Below are 13,626 nucleotides of genomic sequence, written 5' to 3' on the forward strand. Positions count from 1 at the left end.
AAGCCTGGGTCTTTGATCTCTTGGGAGAGCTTCAAGTGCCAAGCTTGTGTTCTGGACATCGGAATCTGGTCATCACCGGGCCATTCAGCACCCTGTGCTTGTCTTGTCCTGAAGCTGGGCTGATGGGGGCCTTCGACGGAATCGCTTGTAGGACTTTCATGTGACAATCACTTTTAGCTCACTCTTCAGTAGGCAGGGCCAGATCCATACAGCTGGAGAAGAGCAGAGAGTGGAAGCTGCCTGTGGGTGCTGTGTGTGTGTGTGTGTGTGTGTGTATGTGTGTGTGTGTGTGTGTGTGTGTTGGTACACTCAAGTGCACATGCACCTGTTTTGTTTTTTTTTTTTTTTTTGAGACAAAGTCTCAAAATTAAACCTGAAGATGACCAGTTCATCTAGATCAGCATCTGGCCAGCAAACCCCAAGAGTTATCCTGTCTCTACTTCCCCAGTCCTGGTGTGGGTAGCCATGCCCATCCATTTATATAGATAGAGGCCTGGGATCAGAACTCAGGTCCTCACGTTTCCATGGCAAGCATCCTACTGGCTAAGCCGTCTCCACAGCCTCTGCTTTCTCACTCTTACCAACCTAACAACCACAGAGAGTTAGAGAACTTCTGGGGGCGTGGGGAGCACAGCATGGGAGCATGAATGTCATGGAGGCAGAGGAAGAGGTTGTTCTGAAAGGAAAAGTGAAGAGGTTCACGCCATGCTGAACAAGATCCTTGGCCATGAGGATCATGGATAAGGGTCCACTGAGGTGCAGCCATAGTTGTGGGAGGCACCTCTGCAGGAATTCACTGTGTGAGGCGTCAGTGGCCTGTAAGCGGGGCGGTGGCCCTGGCAGGGATGTTTGGGAGAGTCCTTGTTAGACACACCTGCCTCCTTGCTTTATGCTTTTGAGTCACGTGACTGGGACAGGCAGAAGCCGCTCTGCTTTGGTTCCGATGGCTCCCGCACTGTTCATCCCGGTGTCTGTGGGCAGATGAGCAGACTTACGGCTGTACAGAGCTTGGAGACTGTCCCTCACATGTTCAGACCTAAGCATCCCTGTGGAGGAGTGGGGAGGATGCTCTAGACAGCCAACTCTCTCGGAAAAGCGGCAGCCATGCATATTATAGGATGCCGGTGCCCCAGCATAGGGGGAGGCTGGAACAGTGAGGCAGGAGAGCGTAGGTGGGTGGGTATAGCATCCCCTCAAAAGGCTATACCAAAGCCTCTCTCAGGTCCCTATTTAGATCCAGCAGTGTACTTAGAAAGTGTTCTAAGCAGTAGCAATGCAGTGATAAGGACAGTAAGTGGTGTTCACATAAGTGGAAACAGACACATGCAGAGGCTGTGCGACAGGAATCACTCAGAAGATGTCTGAGTACAAGGAAGGCAGAGGCTGAGTGCCACAGTAGCAGTGGAGAGACACCAGGTGCCTCCAGGAATTGAGAGGTGAGATCTCTCGGGGAGCACAGGCCCTGCCCACACACCTTGCAATCTCTGAGAGAAACCTTCATCCGATTTGTGGGGTTTTTTTTTAAGATTTATTTATTTGTTTTATATATTAGTACATTGTCATTGTCATCAGACACACCAGAAGAGGGCATCAGATCCTATTACAGATGGCTGTGAGCCACCATGTGGTTGCTGGGAATTGAACTCAGAACCTCAGGAAGAGCAGTCAGTGCTCTTAACCTCTGAGCTAATCTCCAGCCTCATGATCATTTATTTATTTTAAAATCCATGCGACACTAATATCATAAATAAAACTCAAGCTGATTAAACAAAGCTGAAGAGCTAGACATATGGCTTATCAGCTACAAGCACTTACTACTCTTGCAAAGGATCCAGGTTCAATTCCCACCACCCACAAAGTAGTCCACACTCATGTTCCAGGGACTCTGATGCCCTCTTCTGGCCTTCATGGGCAATGCATGATTTAGTACACAGACAAACATGGAGCCAAAACACCTATACACATAAAATAAAATAAATCATTTTTTTAAAAGTATGCCACAGTTCTAAGACATGACCCATCAGACCAACTGCCTGATATAAGCCCAACACCAAAACTATCAATGTCCATGCAAAAATCAGTTCATGCACGTTCTTGGCTGCATTATTCGTGGCAGGAAAAAGGCTGAGGGGGTGGCTCAGTGGATAAAGGCAATTGCTGCCAAATCTGACAACCTGAGTCTGAACCCTTAGAAGGAAAGAATCCAACCTAAAAGTTGTCCTCTGACAACCACATGTGTCGTGGCACTTTCTTAGACATGTATGTTCTCTACACGTTCAAAAATATGCAACTTGAGACCCTTTGGCTCTTCTCAGCATGGCCTTGAAGAACACCAGCTCCATGCTCAAGAAGGCTAGACTGTCACCACCCTCGTGACATCTTGAAGTGATGTTCTGAGCAAGCCAGGACCACAAATCCCTGGCTCCGGACTAGCTGGGGTGGCGGGGGGGGGGGGTGCGCTATGGTGGAGACTTGGAGCCATAGCCACAAATAACCAGACAAACATCACATAGTGCTTGGAGACTGAGGATTCTGAGCTCGGGGTTCACTGTGAGCTACACCCATCCTGTGGCCATGTCTGTCTGTCCTGTTCTGGGTGCTGGGCTGGCTGCTGGCAGGGCCACATCCGAAGCCCATGAGTACTTGTCTAGCATGAAGAAAGCACTTCAAAAACCAGGTGCAGCAGTGCACACCTGTCACCCAGCACCTACGAGTGGATTCTGGAGTTCCAGACGTTCAACGTTTGCTGTATATTGACTTCAAGGCCAGTGTTCGATATATAAGACCCTGGTTTGTTGTTGCTGCTGCTGTCTGTCTGCTTGCTAGATTGACTGCTTGGTTTTTAAGGCAAGCAATAAAGAAGAGAAAGAAAGGAACAGAGCCCCTTCTGGAAGGCCGTCACCTATGGTGCAATTGCTCCATTGACTTCCTACTTCTCAGTGATCTTCATGCTCCACTCGCTTCCTTCTTGTCAGTAAGGAATGTGGCCTGTCCCGGTCACGTGTGTCAAAGCAGCTGATGAGACAGAGTCCTCACAGTTCCTACGTGGCGCCACCTTGGTTCCCATATGCGGTATCTTAGCCCTGATGTAAACCAGGCCATTGAGACACAAGGGACTGAGCCTGGACACTGTGGCCAGATGGAACTAGACAGATCCAAGGCACAGCTCTAGAACTGTGCCCATTCGATACTGCCTGATTGGCTCTCCCCCCAGAACTCCACTCACGGGGTCATCTTCCCTATGCAAGGGTTCAGCAAGGAACCCATAGGGAGGCTGCTTATCCCATAGTTGTTTGTGAATAAGAGTTGGGGTTACAGGGAATTCTGGGGAGGGGTGCGAGGACCTCCCACCTCCCAGAGCAACAGTAGTGACTCTGTTGGAAAGGGTGGACCTTCTAGCAAGTACAATGTTTATAATGCCCTTAGCTGTTTTCTGTTTTTCTATTACAGAGACTCCAAACAACCTGACTCAGGACAAGGGGTTGGGAATGGGGGACAAAAGTACCAGAGTCTAAGACAAGGGGACTCTTCTGATTCCCGAACCCAGTTTCAACAAACTCCACTAGCGTGATGACTTAGCAATATAATTTACACTACACCCTGTCTGTGCCCTCTCCTGTCCTTCTGGATTACACTGTGTCCCTGTCCCTTGCCCCAGCTCACCTCTCCTGTCTTCTCCCACACTCTAGGACAATTATTCTTGTGGCTCAGTGACTCCCAGCTCCCAATTCTCCAGAAAACACGCCCTCGGGTTTCCTTCTAGGAGAGCATTTCTTCCAGTCGGGACCTTGAGGAGTCATATTCCTGCCAGAGTCACAGGCATGTACTTGGCATGTCCCACTTTCGCCTTAGAACTTCTCTTTTTACAAATGTGCTTGATCCGTTCAGCAGCCCCCATCTTCTCACTCCTCACCTTTACCCTGGCAGCCAGTCGCCAGGTCTTTCGGAGCCCAGTGTGACAGCTGGAGCATGTATACGTTGTGTGATCAACTCAGGGTGATTGGGTTACACCATCACACCGTGGTCATTCCTTTGTGGCGAGAACACTGGGCATGCTCTTTCAGCTATTTTGAATGACATGACCAGTGTCACTGTCTGCTCACCCATGTCCTAGAGGAGAATGTGTTTGCCCCAGCTGCTGTGACCTTGTACCTGTTGACCCATCTCTCCCCTCCCTCCAGGCCAGCCTCTGCTAATCACCAGTCCCTCTCCTGCTTACTCAAATGTCAACCCTCTACCTCTAATACATTCTACATCTTTATTCTATTCTTTATCTTATATGATGTGCCTGGTTACTCTATCTTAAAACTTGTGGACCTGTCTTCCTGCTGGTCCTTTCTCGAGGGATTCTACTGCACATGCATAGAACGTTTCCAGTATACTGTGCAGTTCTAGCATGTGAACCCGTGCCCCTCGGTGTGTGATCCCAGCAGAAGCAAACTTACCACTGCTCCTTCCTGCCTTCTGGCCTCACAGAAGTCAGCTAGGGGCTTTTCCCAAGGCCACTCCTAACCTGCCACCTCAGCAGAGAGCAGAAAAGGCATCTCCTGGTATCAAAGGTTTTGAGATCCTGCATCCTAGAAATGCATTCCCTAAAACCCGGTTGAAAGATGTTTAAAAAACAAAAACCTCCAGAATGAGAGCTACACCTTTTTCCCCTTAATTGGTTTATTTTTTACAGCTTTGTACTTTTTACACACCATGCTGAAAGGCAGTGAGGGGTCTTCAAGGGTCTGCACTGGGGTGTGCACAGATCCCTGTGAGGATGTGAACACCAGTGCATGCCCTGCATCACTAGGAACGGCCCTGAGGTCCCTGTGGACCAGCCCAGTGCCAGCTGGCCCGCTCATTAGCAGTTTCACTGTGCGGTGCTGCGTTTCTAAACTGCGGAGATGCATCATTGGCAACTGTGGATCTGTTCAAGGCCGCAACCCTGAAAGAGCCCAACAGCAACAGCAGGCAATGAGCGACTCACAAGGCAGGGCCTCGGCCCAAAGCAGTGCCCTGCCTCTTTTGGGACTTGCCCTTTCCTTACCCAGTGGGCCAGCCTTACAACCTTTCTGGCCTTCTGAAGGCTAGAATGTGTGCGAACAGGCCCAGAAGCCTCTGTGTGGGCACTTCCCCATCAGGTTTGAGAGGGCAAAAGCCAGTCACATGACTGCAACCCAAAAGGAAGCGGACTGGAATTCTTAGAGGTCCTGTCAGTTTAAAAAGCTGCCAGGTGGGGTCAGCAGGAGCCCAGAGCACAGCTGAAGCCCAACATCCAACACAACTGCAGTATTGCTCCTGAGTGGACTGGCAGTCAGAGGCAAAACAGCCACAGGAACAAGGCTGTCATAGGCCAGGCCACTCATCCAAGCAGGGCAGGGAGGGTCTATTCACCATGTTAGACCTGCACAGACTACGCATGTGCTTCAAGTATTGTGCTCTGGGTGGGGACTGTCCTCCATGGGTTCACATTTGACCTCACTGTGGTCCCCAGCTGCTGGCGATGCTTGGAAGGCTGTGGGACCTGTGGAATGTGAAGCCTATCCTTCTGGTTTGAAGAATGTACCTGCCTTTGGATGCCCTTTTTCTGCTTCCCAGTGCCTTCCCATGTGAGGGACTTAGCCACACTCCCACGGCCATGAACTCCACTGTGAACTGCCACACCCTCTGAAATTGTGAGCCAGGGTAATTCGTCCTTCAAGTTGTCTCTGCCCGGTCCCTGTCCCCAGCACTGATCACAGAGAGTGAGGTCATTCAGGGTACCCCAGCACAGCTTGCCTAAGAGAGAGGCCACCCCCAACCCCCACGCCTCACTCTAAGCTGCTGCAAACTGCACTTTAGCTCAGAGTCTACCTAAAGCCCTAGCCTAAGTAGCCTCCTAAGTCACAGTTCTTAGAAGTTCTCACTGGCTCCAGGCTACCTACACCCCAGCCCTCTGTGGATTTACCTTAAGGGGGCACTGTAGGAAACAGATTCAGAGATGTCCACCCACTGCCTGTGCCTAGGCTCAGGGGCCTCCCCATTTCCTGCCAACCCAGTATGGACCACAGAGCTCTGCTGAAATGAATGTACTGGGTCTAGCCAGGCATAGTGGTGCATGCCTTTAACCTCAGCGCTTGGTAGACAAAGGCAGGCAGATCCAAGTGAGCTCAAGGCCAGCCTGTTCTAGAGAATGTGTTCCAGGATAGCCAGAGCTACACAGAGAAACTGTGCCTCAAACAAACAAGCAAACAAACAGAAAACAAACAAGGGATACGAGTTCAGTTCAGAGCCACCTGTAACTCCAACTCCAAGGTATGTGATACCCTCCTTTTGTCCTCTACAGGCACCCAGACATTCATCCATAAACACACGCCTTTGGAAAGGCAGAGACATAGATGTGTCTTGTGAACACTGTGGTGCATGCCTATCAATCTAGCACTCATGAAGCTGAGGCAGGAGAATTTCAAGTTCAAGACCAACCAGGGCTACACAGCTACAATAGTGGGACGCTTCCATCTGGTGGTTGGTCCCCAGGGACAGCTGTCCCGTGGTCTGTTCTACCAGACCCACCCGAAATGAAACAAGAGTTCCAAAAGGGCTGTTTGCAGACTTTACTAGTCCTTGGGCTTTGTGGCAAGACCCCCACTTCACATTACAAAGATTAGAAAAAGTGGTTCAGAGGGCGGTACGCACCCCACCAGTGGCCAGCAAGTCACTCCCTACTAAAAGCATAGTGATATCCCAAACCAGCAAAAAAGTTACCCGAGCAGATGCCCCTCCCAGATAGACCTGAGCCCTGGGCTCCACCCCTCCTAGAGCTTTCTGGGGAATATGAAAAGACAGCAGCTCACTTTGAGGAACAAAGAGCTCTCAGGACAGTAGACATGTAGTCCCTGTGGCCCACAGAACACATCTCCCAATCCAAGGGATCCAACCTCCCGACCCTGCGCACAACCTATACAATCTCTCTGCCCTGAGACGAGTTTCAAGAGAACACAAAGCCTGGCCCAGAAACTTAGCAGGCACAGAGTCCCTTCCTCCAAGGAGAAACAAGGTTAGGGACCTAGCGCCTGACACAGGCCTCTTCTCCTTGGCGCATGCGCTGTATCAAATCTCGTTCCAAATCTGGTCTAAACAGGAGCTCAGATCTTTCCCTCTCCCAGCATCAGGTCACTGTGCTCTCAGTCAGACTTCCTTGAAAGAGGACAGCCCACAAGAGTAGGACCCTCTGTAGGAAGCATCGGCCAATCTGTAGCCTGGAAGACAGGGAACTTTCCTAGTGGGTGTGTTCCAGGAGGCCACCACAGGAGGAAGAACTCATACCCAACAGGGTGCAGCATACAGAGAAGACCTTGGGCAGAGGCTCAAAGGCATCTGGTAACTCTAAGGCCAGGGGAGCTCCAGAGCATCCCGCTACTTGGCAGCTGTGGGCCACCAGTCCGGCACCACAGCAGTCACAGCCACCAGTTGGCTCTCTGAGGTCTTGATGTGGAGAGGACCCTTGATTGTCTCTGACCGCAGCAAAGCCAGTCCTACATGTCCCTGGCCAGCCCTGAACTTGCCTGCTGCCTGGCCTGTTGCAGTCACCATCACTAAGGTGCCAGGGCTGATGCCGCTGGCCGGCAGGGGGCCTTCAAGCTTCACAGGGAAGAGGCGCTTGCGAATGACACCCGTGTGGTGGGTTCGGGCCGTCAGCTCCTGCCCGATGTAGCAACCCTTAGTGAAGCTCACACCATTCATGAAGACCAGGTTGGACTCCAGAGGTAGAGCCATCCCTGGGGGAAGATCACAGACTCCTTCGGGGATGCCTGTGGGATTCAAAACCAAGAGAATGAGCAGAGCAAGTACAGGCCTGCAGGCCAACTCCACCAACCCCTCTGCCCATTCTGGGGTCCACCTGCCCCTCCATGACCTCCCACCCCTCCCCAACACACCAGCCTGGCATAGCTGACCCTCCCTGTTCTACTCATACCTTGCTGGTACCGGTATATGTGATAATCTTGGAGGTCCCCAAGCTGTCCCCTGGGCACCAAGGCTGGGCCATCATCCTGAGTGAGAAGCCGCCACCCCATACATGCAGTCCGGGGGTCACGGATAAGCACAGCGGTGGCTTCCACCCTCTCTTCTAGGGGTGTAGCTTCGGAGGTTTCAGGGCCACGGGGTAGCACTGCCCACACGGTGAACTCCGGATGTGGCTCCACAGTGACCTTCCGTCGGATCTTGTACACGGTGAGGTGCTTCTGTAGGGCACCCAGCACAGAGCTGTCACACTCCAGGAGAAAGCCTGGTGCCCCCTCAGTACACTCCGGGAGGCTGCAAGAGATAGACATGGGCTTAGAGCTGGCAGAAGGTCCCACCCAGTGCCAGCTCACCAAGCTTGTGAAGAATAAAACACAAAGAGAGAAGTACTCGGAACACACAGGGCTGCCCCCTGCCCCCAGTGTGTGGTCTGTGTCCTTGAGGAAGAACCATTGCTGGCTCATGGCAGACTAAAAGTCATACCCACAATGACACAAGATTGTGCCTCTAGAGTTGCCTCCACACAGGCAGACATACAAATTAAGATGACCAACGACCTCGGATGCATGGGTCTGCTCTGCCACATTAGGAGCAGGCAAACCTCGATCTTCTCACAAGGCAGAAAAGTGCATAGACCCCTGCCCTCGGCCACACAAGGCACCCCCAGAGGAATGTCCACACAGGCAGCTAAGTGCAATGTGGGAACCAACGGTGTCTATCCACACAGGGCTGAGCTTATAAAATGTTCTAAAGGAGAGTACACCCAGGTCCATACAGGGCTGTACCAGCATAACTCATATGGAGACAGACCCATACACCACATAAGAACCACAGAGCACTGGGGTTGTGCACCCAGGCAGGCAGCCCCAGCAGAGCTGTGACGACCATAAACAGGCGCTGTCCTGAGTAGTTGCTGAGCCCAGCGTCCCTTCCTACCACCTAGGCTCTATGACAGAGAAACTGGCAGAGCCCCGGTTTCTCAGAGGCTGTGGGTGTAAGGAACAAGTAGAAGGTAAGGCCTGGGTATCACACCTCCTGCCAAAGACTGGCTGAATACACTGGGAGGTACCATGGCTTCCCAACTGCCATGGGTGGACTCAGTCGGACCAAGAGTGTATAGCTGCACCTGGGAAACAGATCCAGTTGAAGGTGACGGAATACCCAGGCACCTGCGTTGGCCTCCTCCTCTGACCTCCCTACTCCTCAGCGCCAATCACAATATGTCTGGACAGAGTTGTAGCCTGAGATCACAGAGACACGAGCTGACCTGTGCACAGGCAGATACTTATAGGAATTAAAAAGACTGAAACAGGCTCAAGTCGTCCCCACCAGGGCAAAGCACACACACTAAGAGGGCACGCTCTCTGGATGGAGTTTGAGGCTGTACAAAGGTGGCTCTCGGTCAGGCTCCTGTTCACAGTCCTACCTGGAAGAGGACCTCACAGCCCCTCTGGCTCCATGGTGAAGACAAAGCTAAGCTCCCTGGGAGAAGGGACACCAGCAGCACTGGTGAGAAGCCTCCACCAATAAAGACACTTGCCAAGACTGATAACCTGAGTCTGACTGCTGGACACCGCCCCAGACTCCCAAACTCCCAAAAGATGTCCCCTGACCTCTGCACGGACACAGTGGCGGGCACATACAACACAAAATAGGTAAATAATAAATGTAAGTTAATAAATAAATAAATGAGCAATGTACCGTGAGAACAGCACCATGGTGAATGGCTGGCTTTCACATCTGTAAACAGGCATGCTTCTCTTTTTATTTATTTATTTATTTGTAATTTCCAATATAAGGGCTGGTGAGGTGGCTCGGACTGAGGAGTTTGCTGGCAAAGCCCAAGGCATGACCTCATTGGAGAGGACTCCACAAAGTTGTCCTCTGGCCTCCATACATATCATTTCATGCACACGTACCCACACACACAACATTACATACATACATCACAAGAGCAACAAATTAGGAGCTGGAAATATGGCTCCTAAGAGCATTTGCTGCTCTTACAGAGATCCCAGGTTTGGTTCCCAGTACCGACATGGTGCGGCTTACAACTGACTGGAACTTGTTACAGAGCACCTGACACCTCCTGGCTTCCACAGGCTCTACACGCACACAGTGCACACACAGATAAGCAAAGAGACAAATACCTAAATGCACTTGAAATGCTACTTAATTTCAGAAATGAAAATGAAATGGCATTAATAGAGACACAGATGGGGGGAAGAGACAAAGGCAGAAAAGGAAAGGAAAAAATTCAGATCCCAGGCCATGGGATGGTGCCAGCCACACCCAGGACTAGTCTTCTCCCCTCTGTTATCCAAACCCAGAAGGCCCCTCACAGACATGCCTAGAGATTTGTTTCGAGATACCTCTAGGTCCTACCATTTATTTAACAACCTATTTGCATGTAGCCCTGATGTTTATCTTCTTATGAATAAGCAGGTGTTAGGGATGGGCGATTTTCTAATTGGCAGGTGTTGGACTCTCCCTTGCTGCCCTGAGCAAAAGCACTGTCAAATAGGGAACCAGACAACCCCACCTCAGAGCGCCCCTGCTAACAGCAGTTTCCACCAGGGTTGTTTAAAATGGTTTTTATCAGATATTTTGTCATTACAAGTCTCGGGGAATTCTGGATGATCTTGTAACCACTTCCAACTTGGCCAGATGGACAGCATCTCCCCGGTAGCCTAGAAGAGGGACTGCTGTAACTAGTGCTAAAGATGCGGGGTTACGACTGTCCGAAACACAATCCTCAGTCATTACAAAGGTTGCCAATGGGCAAGCCCGTGATTGGCCCAAACATCCTTTCTGGGGCTACACAAACAGGCTGTGAAGGCTCATTTAGTGAAGCTGTGAGGACACTCTCCTGAGCTTCGCCCCAGTGTGGGAGCAGCAGGCCCAAGACAAGGCTTCTCCCCATTTCCTTTCTTGCTTTTAGTAGTGTGGGCCAGGCTGGGAACAGAGAAGCAGCAGAGACAGCAGAGGTCAGCAGAGGCAGTGGAACCCGTAGTGGCAGCAGCGGCAAACAAGCCAGGCTGCAGAGACGGCAAGACCACCAGCTGCCTGACAGCTGAAGCAACAGCGGTTCAGCAACAGCCAGGGCAGGAAGAAAGATGACAGACAAAGAGAGACGGCAAGCTGAGACTGAAGAAGGATAAAAGAACCGGAGAAGAGAAACTGCAGGTCCGGGTCACTGAGGAGTTCCAGAGAGCTGTCAGTCAAACCTTTAGAGCCAAGGGTCTGAGACCTCTGTGCAGAGGAACACAGCCGATGGCCGATATTAACAGCTAAGGAATCTCAACTTCCTTAGCCCATACCAAAGCTGTAACACAATCCCTATACTAGGTTCACAGGAGCTGTCAACTCTTGCAGGCCCAAGGCTGCAGTCGAATAGGGTCTTCAACAGTAACTGCTACTACTTGTACTGGTAACCACTGCCAATCACCACAAGGAATGGAAGCCACCAGGGCCTAGCACTTGAATAAGCTCTAGCTCAGACAGGGAGCCAGGCCTGGACTTCGGTAGGAGTCAAGGAGGGCCAGCCCAGGAACAGGCTAGGGAAGGTGGGTCTTCACATGGCCTGCTAGACAGTGCTGAGCTTTCAGGACTGAGAACTCAATGCTATAGACACAGGCCCTGCCCAGACCGGCCAGCAAACGCTGTAGTCACAGTCAGGTTAGCATAGATGATGAGACCATACAGACAAACAGATGGCACTGCAAAGAGAAACTGGAAATAAGAGAAAAACTGGATTCTCAGAACACTGGTACAATCTGTAACTGTGAAGAACAGAGGCTCTTCAAATAGAGTCCGAAAAACCAATGAAATCTTCCCAAGAAGTGAGGAGGGAGAGACAAGACTGAAGCCTCCCCCTCCCCGCCCCATCTTGAAAAGGCTTAACACCAAAAGCCACTGTACAGCAGCTTCTGCCTTGACTAGCTGGGGATTCAGGCACAGGCTCTATGCAAGTAACTAGCCCGACCTGGATGCCTTCCATGGGAGATCCGCCTCTAAGTTACCCCCTTCCCTAAGTCTACAGTGTCTTCCCAGAAAGCCATTTCCAGAGCCATCTAATTAAGCATCTTTCCAAGAGTGTCTAGCCAGCATTCTCTAGAAATATTATCCTGGACATCCTTCATGGGATCCTGCTTAGTCCGCTCCCTCAGACTCAAAAGTTCCTATTGCCCCGCCCTGCTACCCAAAGCTCACCCATACAGAATGACGTCATAGAGCGTGCGTCCCTGCACATTCAGGAAATGGGCGTATGCCGCACGCGCAGAGGGCTGAGCCGCGCCGGTCGGGGGCCCCGAAAGCGGCAGCTCATTGGTCAATAGTCCCAACAGGAAGGGTGCAGCGTCCGGGCCGCGCACGCGCACTAAGGCGCGCCCGTCCAGCCGGAAGCAAGTCCAGGCCACACCGTCCGTGGGGTTGCCGCCGAGAAGGCCGGAGCCACGGGCTAGGCAGCGCCTTGTGATCCCGCTCGGCCTCCAGTGCCATGCCGGGATTCTGCGCCCCGCAGCCGCGCCCCGAAGCAGCGTCACCGCTGCCATCTTGGGCGCTAGTGAAGGCGGGCACTACAGCGGCCCCCGGCGGCGGCGGGCGACGCGCGTGCGTGGGTGGAAAGTGGGTGGGGCCTCAGCCAGTAGATGGGTGCGCAAGCCCAGATAGTCGCCCAGGCTGGAGCCACCCGACGACCTTTTCCTTAGTTGGCTCCTGTTCAAAGCGTTTGTGGTTGTGGTTAAATACATAAACGTAAACTTTCCCATCTTTGTCGGTCCTGGTGTGCAATCCCAGCCAGCCTCTCAGAAGGCAGAGGCAGGAGGATACGTGTTCAAGACCTGCCGGGGCAACTTAAAATCCTGTCTCCAAGAGAGATGGAGGTAGGTCAGTGGTCGAGCATTTCCTAGCAGACAGAAAGCCATGGTTTCCATCCCCAGTACTGCCCAGAAAAAGAGGGAGAAAAAGGGGGGGGCATTTCTTTGTTCATGGTTAAATACAGTAGAAAATTTACCATATTCACCACTGTTACTTTTTTATTGCTATAATAAACAAAAGCAACTTGGGGAGAAAAGGGGTTCACATCATCTGTAAATTCTCAGGTCGCACATACTTAGAGATCTCAGGGCAGGAACTGAAGCGGAAGCCCTGGAAGAAGCTTTTCACTGGCCTGATTCTTACGTCTTTTTCAGTCTGCTTTCTGCTACAAATCAGGAGCACCTGTCCACAGTGAGCTGGGCCCTCACGTCAATCATTACTGTGACGTAAGCAGAGACCTGCTTACAGGCCAAGATTATGGAGACATTTTCTGAAGAGCCGCTCTTCCCAGATATCGCTAGGCTCTTGGCAAGTTGAGACCACTTAGTGCATTCAGATCAGCTTTGTTCAAATGGCTGCACAGCCCTCACTACCATCCAGCCCCGGAACTTTCTCCCTCCTGACTCCTCCCAGAACACACACCCAGCCCCTGGTACTCACAGTTCGCTTTCTGTCCTTGTGGGTTGGAAGCCTCTGAAGCCCTTCAGTGCCTGTCCTCAGCTGGTTCTCTCCGGAGAGCACCCATCCTCATTGTAACACGGATCAGAATTCCCTTGCCTTTTTAAGACTTTCCCTTATGCACTCTGCTGGCAGCGGGCT

At 51.6% G+C, this 13,626-nt stretch overlaps 1 protein-coding gene across 1 annotated transcript; it reads right to left on the minus strand.

Annotated features, from left to right (window-relative positions):
* Positions 1–2,357: 2,357 nt before the first annotated feature.
* IBA57 (iron-sulfur cluster assembly factor IBA57) lies at positions 2,358–12,558 on the minus strand. Its single transcript, XM_080923633.1, has 3 exons — positions 12,202–12,558; positions 7,943–8,283; positions 2,358–7,778 (listed from the first exon to the last, which is right to left on the minus strand). Exons 1-3 carry the CDS (start codon positions 12,540–12,542, stop codon positions 7,384–7,386), a joined length of 1,077 nt encoding a protein of 358 aa, XP_080779759.1. The 5' UTR covers positions 12,543–12,558; the 3' UTR covers positions 2,358–7,383.
* Positions 12,559–13,626: the final 1,068 nt, after the last annotated feature.

This window comes from Micromys minutus (genome assembly GCF_963924665.1).
Source record: "Micromys minutus genome assembly, chromosome: 10".
In the NCBI taxonomy this organism is placed as follows: Eukaryota; Metazoa; Chordata; class Mammalia; order Rodentia; family Muridae; genus Micromys; species Micromys minutus.

Bases quoted from the DNA above. Each gene is read 5' to 3' on its own strand.
- IBA57 (XM_080923633.1), bottom strand. From the start codon at position 12,542: ATGGCAGCGGTGACGCTGCTTCGGGGCGCGGCTGCGGGGCGCAGAATC. The intron at 8,284-12,201 runs GTGAGCTTTGGG...TATCTCTTGCAG, and splicing joins TATGACGTCATTCTGTATGG to CCTCCCGGAGTGTACTGAGG. The intron at 7,779-7,942 runs GTATGAGTAGAA...TGAATCCCACAG, and splicing joins CATATACCGGTACCAGCAAG to GCATCCCCGAAGGAGTCTGT.